Here is a 17,780-nt window from a genome sequence, read left to right as displayed (position 1 = left end):
GAATATGTACTGAACCGTGCAATCTACTAATAAAAGTATCAATCAAAATTGGACTATTGTGTATTTTGTACATAGTTAGACCCAGAATATAAAAAGTTAACTAAAATGTATTTTCAAACACTTTAACTGTGTTTACAGTAAATTGTAAATGTTGGTGTTCTTTTTCATTAGATTAGAATAATAAATAAATTAGAACCGGAAGTGAAGGTCTTAGTACCGGAAGTACCTAAATTGCGTTTAGTGACACTGTAGTTTGGTCAGAAATGGTGCCACCAACAATGCTATCAACAAACTCATAAAGAGAGTGACGTGTGACGTTCTCTCTCGTCGACATTCCTTGAAAGGAGACACATTGGCGGAAGGAAGGTGTCGAGGTTTAATTTGCACTCGTAAGTGTCCTTCAAAGGGTTGCAAAAATACTCGCGTTACCCTGACGTTTTGTTTAGCTAGCTGCTAGCATCATAAGCTAATAACACTTTGTAAACGACACGCAATTTTAAAACCTCGCATTGGCCTGAAATAATGGACGATGAACAAATCCTCAGTGTTCAGTCTTGGGGAGTTCTGCAGAATGGCTTTTAAGACTGCTAAAAACTTAATTAGCTCAGTGCCTACTGTTTAAAAGCAGTGTTGTTAAAGTTGTGTTGTGAAAAGACTGTTATCAAATTATCCCAATCGTGTCAACCGGGATGCTCTGAATGACCTTAAAGACCCCCCTTGTGAGCAGTGTCTATCCTATATATATATGCCCTGCCCTAATTTATAACCGTTTTTAACGTTTATATAGCTTCAACTAAAGACATACAGACCACCCAACCATCTAAGGGGTGACACCTCCTGCCCAGACCTTCAAATTTGATGAGGTCATGAGTAGTGTCAACATCACCCGAGATATTCTGCACAGACAGATCAGAGTGAGTAACTAACAAGAATATGAGGACAACATCAGTGACACTTCTGGGTAATTTTCTATGGTGTGAATGTTTGCCTGTAGGACAAGAGAGCAACAGGCTTTCAAAGGTTCTATCATGTGACTGACCCCTTAATAAAAAGGCTCGGCCTGGAGGCTGAGCTTCAGGTCAGTCCCAACAAGTGCATCGCAGGGTATGTTTGGAAGACTTACCATTTATTCTTCTGCAGGGCCATACTGGCTGTGTGAACTGTCTGGAATGGAACGAACACGGCGAGTAAGCAATAACTCTTTCTCGACTATATTTTAGTCAACAATTTCTCATCGTGCGTTTTTTTGCAGTATGCTGGCCTCAGGCTCAGACGACCAGCATGCCATCATCTGGGATCCATTCAGGCTCAAGAAGCTTACTACTATGCACACAGGACATGCAGCAAACATATTCTCTGTAAAGGTAAGATAGTTTGACATGGAAAATGTTTTAGTCAGTGGCATGTAGGACAGTTGGTGACTAGTATGAGGATGGCAGCAGTGGGAATTTGTGTCTATTATGTTTTGACTGTTGCTTTTCAAAAACTTTGATTTGACACTTCGGCAGAGTCTTTGAGATGCAGTATTTTCCATGCGTTTATTTATTTCTATAACTTGGGAAGATTTAAACAGGTTTGGCACTACATGTTGCTTATACACACAATATTTAAAAGTACTGTCAATTAATCTAGCTTGTTGTTAAAACTATGTTCAATGTGGTAGGTGGCTGTGTGCTCTATGATCCCGCTTTTTAACACCTCATGCACACTGGGGTTGCATGATATGCAGTAGACAATATACGGTATAAGTTATATGAATTTGGCCCACAATAGAGCTTTTGGTACTGTTGTTATACCGTGATAATGCATGTTAGCTGTGTCTTGCAAATTTGACTGCTACAATCCAACAAACATAATGGTAATGTAGCACTCTCGTGATAAGCTGATATCCCTTCACTGTGCAGAGCCACTTCTAAGTCATCCATCCTGGCCTCTATGCTGGCAAATAAACCACGTTTCTTACTAATATCGCTGCAGAAAGAGGATTAGCTAAACATGCTCCACTACACATCGTAGGAGGATATGCAAACAGTCAAGTTAGAGCTTTTTAATGTAAACGGAGCAGGGCGAATCGATACAAAAATGTAAAATAAATATACCAAGCATAGTATCAGAATATGGTCAATACTACAGGGGTAGATCAATATTTTCTTCGATCAAAAAATATTTTGTAATTTTTATTGTTTACAATCTCATGAAATAAGTCCTTAGACACACTACGCAATCTCTGTTTTGTTAGTAGTAATTAGAAAACGAGGAACCGTAGACACGGGAAGTGAACAAACTTTAAGGTCGTTTAGCCATAGCTCACAAATTAATTTAATTATTTCTGCTATTTGTTTCTTTTTGATACAGTTCCTCCCTCACTCCGGAGACAGAATATTGATAACCGGTGCTGCGGACACTAAGGTCCACGTGCATGACCTGACAGTGAAGGAAACCATCCATATGTTTTCCGATCACACCAACAGGGTCAAACGCATTGCCACAGCGCCAATGTGGCCTAGCACCTTCTGGAGTGCTGCGGAAGATGGCGTAATTCGGTGAGAAGCCAGGAATAATTTATATCCTCTTGATTAACGCAAATGTTCCCTGCTCACTTCTCTATTGCACGTGCAGACAGTATGACTTGCGGGAGAGCAGTAAACGCTCCCAGGCACTGATCAACTTGACAGAGTTCTGTGGTCAGCTGATGGAGGCCAAGTGTTTAGCTGTCAATCCATGCGACAACAACTACATGGCGGTCGGAGCCAATGGTCCCTTTGTACGTCTCTATGACATTCGGATGATTCACAACGGCAGGTGAGTTGTAGCTCTTTGGTCTGATGAGGACACACTTCCGTGCTCTAATTCACATCTTTTTTTCTACTCCCTGAACAGAAAATCAACAGTTTTGCACCCAATATTTGACAACCTGAGCCCCATCCCAGACAATTCTGTGCAGTACTATGTTGCAGGTGATACATTTTTATCTGTTAGCGTTGTTTACTTTGCAGTCTTGATGATTTTATCAATCAATCAATCAATCAATGAGTGGAACTCGTTTATGACAACCAACTCATCAAGTCCTGGTGCACCGTGGATTTATTCCTAGAAAAGGCCAGCTTTAGTCATCACCGACATACATGGTCACTACTGTTTTTCGCGACATAGAATTTGACACGCAATGGGGTATTTTTAATAAAAAATTGGTCTGTTGATGTGACAAAGAGTTTCAGTTTTAACTTAAGTTTTAGTTACAGGGGTTGTTTGCAAACTGCTGACAGATAGATTTTTAAAAGCCAAATAACAAGAACACCATTGGCTAGCTTGTGTTACCATTAGTGGTTTAACAGAACACATTTGTGTTAAAAGGGTCTATATTTTTCACAATTACTAAGTTTGTGTAGTAAAATGTTTCACCGGCCCGAATAAAAGGATTGGTGTTTACAGCGTCACTCACTCTGTCTCAACGCGTGCGCGCAGGGAGCGCGTGCAGACATACAAAAGCAGTCCAACAGTCGCAACAAACAATTTGCAGTCATGTTTGAATTGCAGTCATTACATTATGATGCATCACATATTTCCAGCTGTTCCATTACAGCATGTCCGAAAAGGAGTAGGAAGAAGCAGACCTTATTTAATTCTACTTCTTTTGATATCATGGCTTTATCCTATTCCTTTGATCTCTGTTTTTAACAGAACAGTGAATAAGTAGATGCACACATTAACCATAAGTAAAAAGATTGAATACATAAATAATCATTATCTCATTTTTTTTTTTAAGTTCAAGATGTTTATCATAATTCTTCTTCTTTGTACTTTGTGAACACTTGGAGTATGAACAGTCTCTTAAACCGAATCATATTAGTGCTTTATTTGATTTCCTTGCTTAATCCATTTCAGAATTATTTCCACATTCGGATATGCTAAAGGTCTTAAGTGTTGTACGTGCATACAAATGTTTTAAATTAGATTTTCCTCTAAGATTAAATTCCTCTTTTGTTTTGAAGAAGTGTTGTACATTCTTGGGTAGCAGGTTATAGTTTGGTTTGTACATAACTTTAGCAGTTTGCAAATGCACCAAGTCCATTAATTTCAATATTTTTGATTCAATAAATAAAGAGCATGTACGTTCTCTATATCCCTCATTATGTATTATTGTAATTGATCTTTTTTGTAACTGTTGTTGTTTCCCCATATTTATGCACAATAACTCAGATATGGTAACACTAGTAAACAGTAGAAAATGTTTGTATTTTTGTTGACTTTCCCTTTTACTGTTACCGAAAAGCATTATTTTAGTTTTGCTGAGATTCAAAGATAGTCTGTTTTTGTCAAACCATGTTTTTAATTTATTAATTTCTTCTGTTATTATTTGTATCATCTTCTGTGTCCTCTCCTGAACAAAACAGTCATGCCATCTGCAAATAATACTAACTTTACGTCCTTTGTAACTTTGTAAATGTCGTTTATACAAAAATTGAACAGATTTGGTCCCAGTATAGATTCCTGAGGTACGCCACGATATATTTTTAGCTGTAGATGTTTGCTCTTCTATCTTCACATATTGCTTCCTGTTGGTTGAGTAGCTTCTTACCCAATTAGGGGCCAACCCTCTTACCGTTCTAATTTGTTTATACACGATATTAGGGTGGATTGTGTTAAATACTTTTGTTAAATCCATAAACACTGCAGAAGCACATTTTTTGTTATCTATTGTACTGGTGGTCTCCTGTGTTATTTTGATTAATGCCATTGATGTTGAAATGTTGGCTCTTTATCTGTATTGGTTGTTTGTGAGTGTTTCATTTTTATTTATGAATTTGTCAAATCTGTTGTTATAGTTATTCAATAATTTTAGAAAAATTGTGAAAGTGGAAAAACAGCTCTATAGTTTGTAAATTAATGTTTGTCTCCAGTTTTATAAATGGATACGACTTTTGCTATTTTAATTTTGTGTGGGAATTTGCCTGTTTGAAATGATAGGTTGCTGATAAATGTTAACGGTTCTCAAATATCATCAATAACCTTTTTTATTGTTTCCATATCAATTCTGTTACAATCATTTGAGGTCTTGAATTGAAATTTTTTTCACAATATTTATTATTTCCTCTTTTGTCGCAGCTTCAATGAACATCGAGTTGGGATTTCTGTCTATAGTGTCATTCAAGTTCTTAACTGACTTATGATCTGGAATCTTTCCTTCCAGATTTGGTATAACATTTACAAAGTGCTTTTTGAAGCTTTCAACTACTTCGTTCATATTGTAATTTTTAAAAATTTTCGTCTGAGAAGTATTTAGGATATTCCTTCTTAGCATATTTTTTTATGCTATTTAGGATGCTGTTTAAGATGCTATTTAGTATGTTGTTATGAATGAATGTACATTCAGTGACACCGAACACTGACTATCGAAATTGCTATTAATAGCTAACAACGCCCAAAGCTAATGTGCGTGCTTGTGTTACCTTTGTCACGTAGTTGCATCGTCACGTGCTAGAAGCTGGAAGAGAGCGGCATAAACTTTGTAAAATACATTGAATAGTTAGTGCCTTCTAGACATTTGTGTAAATGCTACAAACAGCTCCTCTGAGTTGATTTATTTGTCATGTTTGCATACAGTTGCACTTTGTTGTAAATGTTTGTGAGCAACGTTAATCAAATTTATCGAAACATACAAAATACACATGCATATCCTATGGGGCTTGAACATTTTTTAGTACAACTGTGTGTATATGCAATAATAAATGTGTTTATTCTTATACTAATGTATTCCAATCACATTTGTGCAGAAAGTAGTATTATTTAAAGATGTGTGTTTCTTCATCAGGGCACCTGCCAAAACGGCTAACGGATTACAATAGCCGCTTGAGAGTCCTCGTGACCACTTCTGTCACTTTCAGTCCAGATGGAACTGAGTTGCTTGTCAACATGGGTGGGGAACAGGTAACATTTCTGAACTCAATTAGAAGACAATCACATATGTTTATTTATTACTAAGTTAGATTTTTTTCTTTCTCTAGGTTTATCTGTTTGATTTAACATGCAAACAAAGGCCATATACACTTCTTCTTCCACAGATGTGCGAGCCATCCAGAGGTAGGTCTCTGCTATGTATTTTATATAAAATACATATAGTGTGGGTCTGATATATTGTAAAGGAATGCGTGTATTAAAACGCGGGCAAACTTAAACTGCGCACAATCATATCTACAAAGCTTGTGCGCAGAAGTTTGCGTCTCCTAAATGAGCAAAACAAAGCGCAATCCATGTTGCATGTCCGTCTTCATGCATATGCAGATTATCACAACGCCCACAATAATGAGAGGAAGATATGCAAATCAAGTCATTTTGCACTCGCAATGTAATTTATCAAGACTAGAACTGTTCTACGGGTCCTGTTTTGCATTTATATTTAGCACATTTGAAAGGTTGTGCAAACTGGCTCAGTTCACACAAACGGGCTGTGCAAATGAGAGAGAATATTGCATCTGTGCGTGACAACATATTTGAACTGTGAAAATAAAAAGACATTGACAAATTGTGAGGCGGCATAGCTCGGTTGGTAGAGTGGCCGTGCCAGCAACTTGAGGGTTGCAGGTTCGATTCCCGCTTGTGCCATCCTAGTTACTGTCGTTGTGTCCTTGGGCAAGACACTTTACCCACCTGCTCCCAGTGCCACCCACACTGGTTTAAATGTAACTTAGATATTGGGTGTCACTATGTAAGGCGCTTTGAGTCACTTGAGAAAAAGCGCTATATAAATATAATTCACTTCACTTCACTTCACTTCACAAATTGTCCATTAAACACACACGTGCGTGCGTGCAGTGGTGGTACTTGGAGAGCCAAGTGTTTTCTGAGGTAGTTGTTGGTGAAAAAAAGTTTGAGAACCAATGGTCTAGATCAGAGGTTCCAAACCTTTTTGACCTTGGGTTCCAGCTTTTCCACTACAGAGGGTCCTGCGGTCCAATCAAGTATTAACACTGAATTATTCATCTTACTCTCGATTTTAATCATAGTCAATAATTATATCTAGCCTTCTTACGGTTTAACAGGATAAATATTATCAAATAATATTAAAACCATGTGTTAATCACAACAAATATTATCAAGGGTTAAGTCGTCAGGCTGATTACAAAATTTAATTATCAAATATACTGGCAGATAAGGGACTCATAAAAATATTATAAACAAATATTGTTACTATTACGAAATGGTAAAATAAATTCTAAATAAATTAATGATAAATAATAATGATGTACATTTCTTAAAAAAGCAGTCAATAAAATTAAGGTGCAGATGAAAATACAGCTTAACCACTTTAGTCATATTTTTTCCGCTTGAAAAACTTCTCCATGACTAGCTCTAGACTTATCTGTTTGAGATTGTTATTACTGCCACAAGTTGTGGAAAAGTGTATTGAAACTGAGTACCGCTGAGGCCCATCCGGACCACAGCTACGAAACTGATTTTTTTTGTGGCCCCTGTCTCCTGGTTAAGAAACACTGGTCTTGCTCACACTTAAATATAGCCCAGAAAAAGTATGCACATTATAATTGTGTGCCACATGTCACCAACAGTGCACCGTGTGATGCCATAAATGTAGAGGAAAATTTATGTTGTCATGGTGACAGGCATTATACATGCAAAAATCCTCATTTACAGGCAGGTCTACACCACTTTTGCACTTGTCATTCATTGTGAACACGGTTTTCGTAGATCACCCGCAACATGGCCACTAACAATTATTGAACACACAATTTTATAGTTTGCACACAATATGTGGCAATTGTTATTTGGATCTGATAGACCATGCCAAATATGGACTAATGAGCTTCAAACACCTTCTGAATAAAGTACAACAGAAATGGTGAGCCAGCAAGCCTTCTTTCAGGTCCAAGGTCAGTGGCCTTAGACCTCAAAAATGTTTTGAATGAATAGGAAAAAAAATCACTGACACACTCTGTGTGAGAAAAGTCTTACCAGAAAGCAGATGCTGTTGTTGAAGAAGGAATGTCCTTTGTCCACATTGTGCATCAAATAGCTTCATTGTAGCGTATAACTGTTTGTGAAACATTGGATTCTAAGGAGATGTGCTGAATGGGAAGACTACCAACGGCGTCTCCAATGGAATGCACTTGCCAAGCAGCCATATTCAATGTACCCAAAGCAAGATACAACTGAGGTATGAAATATTTTTGGGACAATAAAACTGTTTTAAAGTTACACAGGTCACATAAAGTGACCCATACCATTTTCCCTGGATCACTGGAGGAAAATGAATGTCTAAGCATGCAACACACACACACACACACACAGACACACACACCGAGCTGGACAACACAAGAACTAACCACTAAAACTTCACTGTAAAGTAGGAGTGTTGGATCCAGATGTCGATACCATCGATATCTAGTATAATATCAGTATATAAAAGATACTAAAGTGTTTGGATTGATGTCCATCCATCCATTTTCTACCGCTTATTCCCTTTTGGGGTCGCGGGGGGCGCTGGCGCCTATCTCAGCTACAATCGGGCGGAAGGCGGGGTACACCCAGGACAAGTCGCCACCTCATCGCAGGGCCAACACAGATAGACAGACAACATTCACACTCACATTCACACACTAGGGCCAATTTTAGTGTTGCCAATCAACCTATCCCCAGGTGCATGTCTTTGGTGTGTTTCTTATTATTACAAAATAATATTTTTAGTCGTATTTGTTATCGTTTACTCTCTGGATACAGGAAGGCTTTGAGGGCAAAATCGAAATGATGTAAACGGAGCCAATAGTAGTTTTTGCCTTTGCTTCGCTTTTGTGCACTATCTAGAGGGGGGGGGGTTGCCCACATCTGAGGTCCTCTCCAAGGTTTCTCATAGTCAGCATTGTCACTGGCGTCCCACTGAATGTGAATTCTCCCTGCCCACTGGGTGTGAGTTTTCCTTGCCCTTTTGTGGGTTCTTCCGAGGATGTTGTAGTCGTAATGATTTGTGCAGTCCTTTGAGACATTTGTGATTTGGGGCTATATAAATAAACATTGATTGATTGATTGATCTATTTTATCGTGTCTAAAAAATTGTAACATTCAATACCACAAATTTAATGCATCATCTGATTAACAACAATATCAGCCTATTCTACATTTAATGAGGTCAACTTTATAAAATAGGTTAGTGTTTACTTTAGTTACTATAAAACATTTTCAATTCTATAATCTATTGTGAAAGTATTGGCTCAAGACTGAAAATGGGTCAGATTTGAGGCCAAAAATGTGAATCGGGACATCCATTGTACATATTATAATGGCTCGATGAACAGATGCTAGAAAGTCAGTTAAAAGTTGTTGTTTTTTTAATACTAAATTGGTAATATACTGTACGCTCTTTTCTATTCTTGTCACTGTTGCAGCTCTACTGAGCTTCCTCCCCACTTGGAAAAGATTAAACAACAAGCTAATGATGCATTTGCAAGACAGCAGTGGACGCAGGCCATCCAGCTGTACAGTTTAGGAATTCATCATTCCAGTTGCAACGCCATGTTGTATGGAAACCGTGCCGCTGCCTACATGAAGCGGAAGTGGTACGTGTCATTTTATTAACGTGACATTACATTCGCCCAAACATCAGCTGTCATTTAAAGCAATGTTTTGTATTTGGAAATATGGCAGGGATGGAGACTACTACGACGCACTCAGAGACTGTCTGAAGGCTCTGACTCTAAACCCACAACATCTTAAAGCTCATTTCAGGCTCGCACGGTGTCTCTTTGAGCTCGAATATGTGTCAGCGGCACAGGACTGTCTCGGCGATTTCAAAGGAAAGTTCCCGGAGCAGGCACACAGCAGTGCTTGCGATGCGTTGGATAAAGACATCAAGGCCTACAAGCCAGAATCAGGTAGTCTAACCGGTAAAAGCTCTTACCCCGAAAATGAACTTCATGAACAATTTATAGATTCGACACCCACAACATTAGGTACATCATCCCACGCCGATCAATACAGGGCTGCATCCTAAAAAGCTGCTTTCAGTAGCATATGTCACTACATGTCGCACGGGTTGTTGTTGAGCGCATACCAATGTGGAATGAAAATAATACTTTAGCCTACCTTATTTGTGTTTCCTCAAACTGAGTCGTAATGTCACTCTCTTCTTCTATCAAGAGTTTAGCGGCTAATCCAATTTCATATTGGCTCAATAGCTGTTGACAAATATTTTATTTTATTAGATTTATTTTATGGATATAAAGCAGGCAGGAGGAATATATGGAAGCTCAAGCTGCAGCAGTCTCTCACTCAGCAGAGGTGGACGATGTTTGCCAACACAGAATGTCGAAGAATGACCACACATGTACGTTCATCAATCTTTGACATCAGAAATGGCCCACTGTTAAAAAAATATTTGTAAACCTATCGGTCAAAAGCAATTCACATCTGCGTGTAAGCTCAAACTCAAATGCATGAATCTTGTGATTTGACTTTTTGGCAGTGTTTACTGCGATTCAACAAATTTCATAGTCAGAAAAGACAAAAAAATCATTGTTAGGTACCCTTTAACATCTTTTTTTACCCAGGTTTAAAGCACAGAAATCAGGGGGACAATAGACAAATCCCACCCAAGTTTGCCCTCTTCTCTTTCTTCAGTTGGATCTTGTAACTGTTTGTTGCTGAATTTTTTCCACACCAATTGTCTCAAAAGAAAATTACCCATTTCACCTTAAAAACCTGTGTGACATCACTGCGCATCACAGATGTGGGTAATTGACTAAGAATGTCCGCTAAAGGTTTTATGCTGCCTATTCCAATAGCAATCACCCGTGAGCGAGGTCAGCTGTGTTTTTCCAGTTTATTTATGAGTGCTATTGACTGTCAAACTATCAGCACAATATTTAAACTGTTTCCTTTATTCTCTTTTATTAAATATGCAGTCATGGTCAAAAGTTTGCATACACTTGTAAAGAACATAATGTCATGGCTGTCTTGAGTTTCCAATCATTTCTACAACTCTTTATTTTTTTGTGATAGAGTGATTGGAACACATACTTGTTTGTGGTTCTTTTATGAATGTTTTATTGGTCTACTGAAAATGTGACCAAATCTGCTGGGTCAAAAATATACTTAAAGCAATGTTAATATTTGGTTGCATGTCCCTTGTCAAGTTTCACTGCAATAAGGCGCCTTTGGTAGCCATCCACAAGCTTCTCGTTGAATTATTGACCACTCCTCTTGACAAAATTGGTGCAATTCAGCTAAATTTGTTGGTTTTCTGACATTGACTTGATTCTGCAGCATTGTACACATGTTGTCAATGGGGTTTAAGTCAGGACTTTGGGAAGGCCATTCTAAAACCTTAACTTTAGCCGGATTTAGCCATTCCTTTACCATTTTTGACATGTGTTTGGGGTCATTGTTCTGTTGGAACACACAACTGCGCCCAAGACCCAATCTCCGGGCTGATGACTTTAGGTTGTCCTGAAGTATTTGGAGGTAATCCTCCTTTTTCATTGTCCCATTTACTCTGTAAAGCACCAGTTCCATTGGCAGCAAAAGAAGCCCAGAGCATAATACTACTACCACCATGCTTGACGGTAGACTTGGTGTTCCTGGGATTAAAGGCCTCACCTTTTCTCCTCCAAACATATTGCTGGGGATTGTGGCCAAACAGCTCAATTTTAGTTTCATCTGACCACGGAACTCTCCTCCAGAAGGTTTTATGTTTGTCCATGTTATCAGCAACAAACTTTAGACGAGCCTTAAGGTGTTGCTTCTGGAGCAAGAGCTTCCTTCTCGCTTGGTAGCCTCTTAGTCCATGGCGATGCAAAACACGCTTGACTGTGGACACTGACACCTGTGTTCCAGCAGCTTCCAATTCATTGCAGACCTGCTTTTTGGTGGTTCTCAGTTGACTCTTGATCATCCTGACCAATTTTCTCTCAGCAGCAGGTGATAGCTTCCGTTTTCTTCCCGATCGTGGCAGTGACAAAACTGTGCCATGCACTTTATACTTGCGGACAATTGTCTGCACAGTTGCTCTTGAATCCTTAAGCTGCTTTGAAATGGCTCCAAGTGCCTTTCCTGATGGTCAATGATTAGTTTTTTCAGATCTATGCTGAGTTCCTTTGACTTTCCTATTGTCGTGTTTGTAACTGAGTCTAATGACTGGATCACATGAGCCTTATTTAAATGGGCTTAGAAAAGTCAAAAGGTGTTGCCAATCATAATCACTCACATGAAGTTAAGAGGCCATGCCATGAAGCTAATTTGATTTGATTTTAACTTTTCTACATCACCAAAATTGATAATGGATGTTGCCGTTTGTATACTTTTGACCCAGCAGATTTGGTCACATTTTCAGTAGACCCATAATCATTTTCATAAAAGAACCAAACTTCATGAATGTTTTTTGTGACAAACAAATATGTGCTCCAATCACTCTTATCACAAAAAAATAAGAGTTGTAGAAATTATTGGAAACTTAAGACAGCCATGACATTGTTCTTTACAAGTTTATGTAAACTTTGGACCACGACTGTAGTTTGACCAAAACAAAGTCAATAACTAAACAAAAACAAAAACTACTATTTGCTACTCATTTAAACCCTTTGGTTTTTGCCCTGAACGTCCTCCTGTGTCCAGGTAATTATTCAGAGTTTGTTAACATTTGACAAAAACAGCAAAATATCGCGAGAAAAGAAACATTGGTCTGATCTATGGATCGATTCAATTGTTTACCTGCGACAATGTTGACACACCAATAGCCTCTTTTCTAGACTCCTATTAATCTACTTGTTAATTTCATGTTAATAGCTGCTTGCTTTCTGCGATGAGGTGGCGACTTGTCCAGGGTGTAACCCGCCTTACACCCGATTGTAGCTGAGATAGGCACCAGCGCCCCCCGCTACCCCAAAAGGGAATAAGCGGTAGAAAATGGATGGATGGATAGCTGCTTGCTTTTTGCTGCAACGTGGTTCTATGTACACTTCTTGAACTTTACTCTGCACTTATTTCTTGGTGTTGTTTCGAGATAGGTTAGCTTAACTATTTGCATGTCTGTTCCTGGTTTTCTCTCGGTGTGTAACATGTTTAGTCTCATCCTCCAATACTTGGTGATTATACTTAAGATACTAAGAAATATAGTTTATTTACCGCTAAGCAGGTGTTCGTTATTATATTAAGGGAGCAGCACTGTGTATGGAGACACATAATTAGCTGCTACCCACTTGTCACCCAGGGAGGAACAGAGTTTATGATGACTATTAAATGTCCTTTATCAGCGATGGCTGATCACATACTTTTTCAGATTGGTGGCCGATGGGTCGGCACATATCTAGTATTGACGGAGGGTGGAGCATGGAGACATTCCACAATAGAACGTAGCCACAGCTGTTGTGCATCCATTGTAAAGTCCGATGTTACAGTTTGCTGTAAAAATCAGTAAATGATTGAATTTATTTTACATTCCTTATTTAGTATACAAAGCATCAATGTAATCCTGAATTTTGTAATCAAGTTTCATGCATTTTTCATTCATTCATCAGTACTGTTATTACTCCACCCGACCCATTTAAAAAAAATAATTGCTTTTCCATGAGTCCTAATTTGTAATATTTGAACCCTGACCAATAGAAAATGAGAAGCGCAACTGTCCCACCGCACTACAAAAAATGATTCAGAAGGAAGTATCTGAAGATGAGTTGGATCAGAGAGGACAGAGTTTGGACTACAAGCACCGATACTGCGGTCACTGTAACACGACCACCGATATCAAGGAGGCCAACTTCTTTGGAAGGTTAGTCACTTGGGGGGCACTAAGAAGCTGTGCAGGCAGAACAACTCAGAATAGTCTTTGCCAACCACTGTTTATTGTTAGAGCACATCAGTTGTGCCATTTAAAATTAAACAATTTTGCTTAATTGCCCTGAAAATCTAATGGAGCTTTGCTCATATATTAGGCAGAACAGGTAAATTATTTTTCACTAGATGGCAAAAGGTTGATAATTACCTGTGTATCCACCTGTTTCTATTCATTCGACAGAATAAGTCATGGCATCCTCTTGGTTTGCCAATATTTTTTTGCCATGTATCTTGGCTCAGTGAAGGTTGGGAAACACTGCAGTAGGAAGTACAAAGCTTAGCTTATGTTGGAAGCTGAACGAAAAACCATATCATCTCTGATTCTGTCCTTCTAAGTTCATAGAGACCTGCTTAAATGTGGTCATTCCTCCACAGCAAAGGCCAGTACGTTGTCAGCGGCTCAGACGACGGCTCCTTCTTTATCTGGGAAAAGGAGACAACTAATCTGGTTCGGATCCTTCAGGGAGATGAGTCAATAGTTAATTGCTTGCAGCCTCATCCCAGCTACTGCTTCCTGGCATCAAGTGGTATTGACCCTGTAGTCCGATTATGGAACCCACGACCAGAGGTAAACTACTTATTTTATTCTTTCTAAATTATGCGTGGGTATTTTACAGTATAGTATTAGTGTTGTAGTTAGTGGTAATGGAAACAGTGGTTTAAAGGGTAAATATGATTTCTACACTTTTCAGACTTATAAGTGTAACATTGTGGAATAGTCGTGTTAATCAATTACAAAGCATCAAATCATACATTTTAGTTCATACATTTTGGTGTGAGCTTGCACACAGTTTTTGGATGCCTTTAAAAGATAAAATTGTTGACATATAAAACAATGCATTAAAATGTACTACAAACAACTACAGTAGTTTTATAAATTAATGTCAGCATTTACCTCTATTTGTTTCTCTGTCAAACAAACCATCAGCAGCTTCTCTATATTTTCATGGATAAATGTCCAACGTATAGATATTTTATCATTCTTGGTTGGCCGTAGGGTCAAATTTGCTTTAGTATGGCGCGGAATCGCAGCGATATGCTTTTAATTCTTTAATGAATATCCGCCCTTTCTTAGCACTGTTCTCCATGCTCACTTTTTTCCTTCTCGTGGTTGGAAAATCAAAGTACCATCAATATCTAGCTATAAGCTAATGCTAGCGGGTTAAACCAGATGTTTTGGGCGGCTCTTATGATTTCACTGTGGTATTTGCTATACCAACTAATCGTGGCAATGCTTGTAACTCAAATTTTTGCTTGCAACCTAAAGCATAACATTTAGCCGAGAGACAGTTCTTATCTCAAAACACTCTGAACATGGGGCACTCTTAATTTGAGGCACCACTGTATTATTGAAAAGTGACGAGAGGAACGATTGGATTCATTATAAACATGTTAAGACACTAATAGTAATCAAGCAAACCCGACTTTGTCAAGGTGTCAAATCCAGAAGTGAATTGCCAAAAAATACCTGTGAACGTATGACTCCGCAGCATCACCCTCTTCTTGTCCCTGTTTGCTAACAGACGGAGACGGACAATGGACGTGTGGTAGAAGACATGGACGGCGCGGCTCAAGCCAACCAGCGGCGAATGAACGCAGATCCACTGGAGGTCATGCTGCTCAACATGGGCTATCGCATCACAGGATTGCGTGGCGTCGGCACAGACGGTTCAGACGACGAGGACAGTCTAGGCCAGTGTCGGCCAAGCTAAAACAAACAGTCAGCCTTTCCGTAGAATGTCAAGTAGGAAGAAACAAAGTGCTTTGTCACTTGCGGATGGAATCCTAATTTGCACTCCGTTCCGACAAGAAACATAACATCTCAACACCACAGGTGGTCCTCGGGTTACGATGGAGTAAAACGCCTTATTTTTATCCCTGTGGTTGTCTTGCACACTTGAATGGGCGTTCCAAGGTAGTGAGAGACAGGCTTATTGGCAGGAGAAAGTGTCAATGTATCACTGTGATGACTTTAATTGTCAAGTTATCACCTCCATGTCATAGAACATTGTTTCATATCTTACCCTTGGTGATGGCGTGGCATCTGAGCGGCTGGCAGCAAAGTTGACTTTTGAGCATTTTACCATGTTTAATTTCGCTTTTCGGTAGAAGAGTCTGCTTAATGCATGGGAGGTATGACGGAAGTTGAAACTAAAAAGAACAAACGTGATGTTGTCCTTGCTCAGTGTAGCAGCGTGCGAGTATGTATTACTCAGCCTGCGTATCCTCCCGCCGCGCGCACATAACTAGTTCTCTTTTTTCTTTATACCCTGTTAATGATATATGGGAGTGCGTTCCTAACCATGAAACATCGTAAGACTAGAAGAACCTGAACGCATCATCCTTTGAGGTATGCTGGCCACCTCTATCAGGAGAGAAAGTCATGGGAGGATGGAGAGAGCTCTTTTAAACCTGTATTGCCAGGGAGACACGAAGCCCTGTTTGTCACAAAGATCCACGGACAAGCTCAGCAATTCTCCCTCAGGTTTATGTTGGCAACCGCATGTTGAAGGAGGGCGCTTTGGTGACTTCAGTTAAGGTCCCACAGTGGCAGGGAACTCCATGGAGGATCAAATCAGACCAGTTGAAGGTGCATTGCAGCATTTATTGCCTGCGCTTCAGCAGCGTGCAAAGGGTACACCTTCTGTAGTCCATTCTCTCTGTCTCTCCTTTCTATTTTAAGAAAGTTGCATGTTGCAAATAGTGAATAATAATTAATCAGTTTAAAAGACAAAAAACATGATTCATTTTGTTGAAGTTTGCCCACCATCAGCTAAATGCCCCCAATTGTGTTGTTTGTTGTCTTTTTAACAGGACTGTTCATGCATTTATTTTTAACCAGATACATTTTCTGATTTCTTCAAGTTGTTGATTGCAAATGTAATGTTGGTGTGAAAAATGACATGTGTCAAAGTGGGACATAAAGGTTCATGTATAATGACAAAACGGTTGTGTCTTTTGGAACACTCATTTAAAGTAATCAACGCACAACTTGTTTCACTTTCCTCATGAATTTTCTTTAAAGAATCGTGTAATCATGTTTTTTTTCTTGCTCACAGATAAAGAAAAGAAATTGACCCGTCTTGTGTTTTTGTCTTAGTTTTATGATGAACTGATTTTTCTGGATCAGTTACACATCAGATACCCAGTACCGTTGCAAAACAAATGAGGTTATTGCAACGACGTGCTGAAGGTGAGGCCAGGGCGGGGCTAACCTGAATCTCGTCCATTCATTGCAAAGTGGAAAACAAGGTCCAACATTTTTATCCATAAATGGCTCTTTGAATAATAACTTGAAACTATTAAATCAATAAATTAATCATATAAATGAAACCAGTACAGGAATAAACCAATAATTAAATGAAATTTTACATTAAATACATTAATGAAACCTTTAATAACACTAATGTGCATAATTACAAAATGAAAAATGTCAATTATTAAAATATATAAATATATTTTACCATTTGGCTCTCCATATTTATTTATTTTACTATGTCCCATTTGATCCTCCGTTCATACTGACAAGGGACGCATTTAATGATTATTTAAATAATTTACTGAATAACTACATTAATTAAATTAGTCATGAAATATGAAAGCTATAATTAATTTGTGAAGTGAATAAATTATGAAATCATATATATATATTTTCATTAAATAAAAAAAATGATATAATTACATATGCATGTGTTTAATTCTAGAATAACAAATGTCAGCATTTTTTTAATATCTATTAATGTTGTTTCATTTGGCCCTCCATACTAAAGTAAGGCAGGTTTCAAATATGTATGGCTCCTGTAAAAACGGTCAGCCAAAATGATCTTTGTTGCTGTTAGATACAAACGAATCTTAAAAGACATTTTTACATTCCAAAAGGCTATCTTTTAAAAAGATGTTCAAATTGTTTTAAATGAGACTTTTGATACATGCGTATTTTATAT

General features: G+C 38.4%; 1 protein-coding gene across 1 annotated transcript; it reads left to right on the top strand.

The window, feature by feature from the left end:
• Positions 1 to 208: 208 nt before the first annotated feature.
• On the top strand, positions 209 to 16,913 carry wdtc1 (WD and tetratricopeptide repeats 1). The gene is made up of 16 exons (XM_061916129.1): positions 209 to 389; positions 788 to 914; positions 995 to 1,078; positions 1,141 to 1,187; positions 1,253 to 1,364; positions 2,356 to 2,543; positions 2,620 to 2,802; positions 2,881 to 2,957; positions 5,813 to 5,928; positions 6,006 to 6,081; positions 8,074 to 8,170; positions 9,396 to 9,566; positions 9,655 to 9,881; positions 13,609 to 13,771; positions 14,212 to 14,404; positions 15,360 to 16,913. Exons 2-16 carry the CDS (start codon positions 867 to 869, stop codon positions 15,546 to 15,548), a joined length of 1,971 nt encoding a protein of 656 aa, XP_061772113.1. The 5' UTR covers positions 209 to 389; positions 788 to 866; the 3' UTR covers positions 15,549 to 16,913.
• The last annotated feature ends 867 nt before the right edge of the window (positions 16,914 to 17,780 follow it).

Source organism: Nerophis ophidion, linkage group LG11 (genome assembly GCF_033978795.1).
Source record: "Nerophis ophidion isolate RoL-2023_Sa linkage group LG11, RoL_Noph_v1.0, whole genome shotgun sequence".
Classification (NCBI taxonomy): Eukaryota; Metazoa; Chordata; class Actinopteri; order Syngnathiformes; family Syngnathidae; genus Nerophis; species Nerophis ophidion.
This window is presented reverse-complemented; position numbering and strand designations above follow the sequence as displayed.

What these genes read in the sequence shown, in the direction of transcription:
- wdtc1 (XM_061916129.1), top strand. Translation starts at nt 867, where the DNA reads ATGAGTAGTGTCAACATCACCCGAGATATTCTGCACAGACAGATCAGA. An exon ending in GCGGAAGATGGCGTAATTCG is followed by an intron (nt 2,544 to 2,619) that starts GTGAGAAGCCAG and finishes TTGCACGTGCAG; the next exon opens with ACAGTATGACTTGCGGGAGA. An exon ending in TGTGCAGTACTATGTTGCAG is followed by an intron (nt 2,958 to 5,812) that starts GTGATACATTTT and finishes TTTCTTCATCAG; the next exon opens with GGCACCTGCCAAAACGGCTA.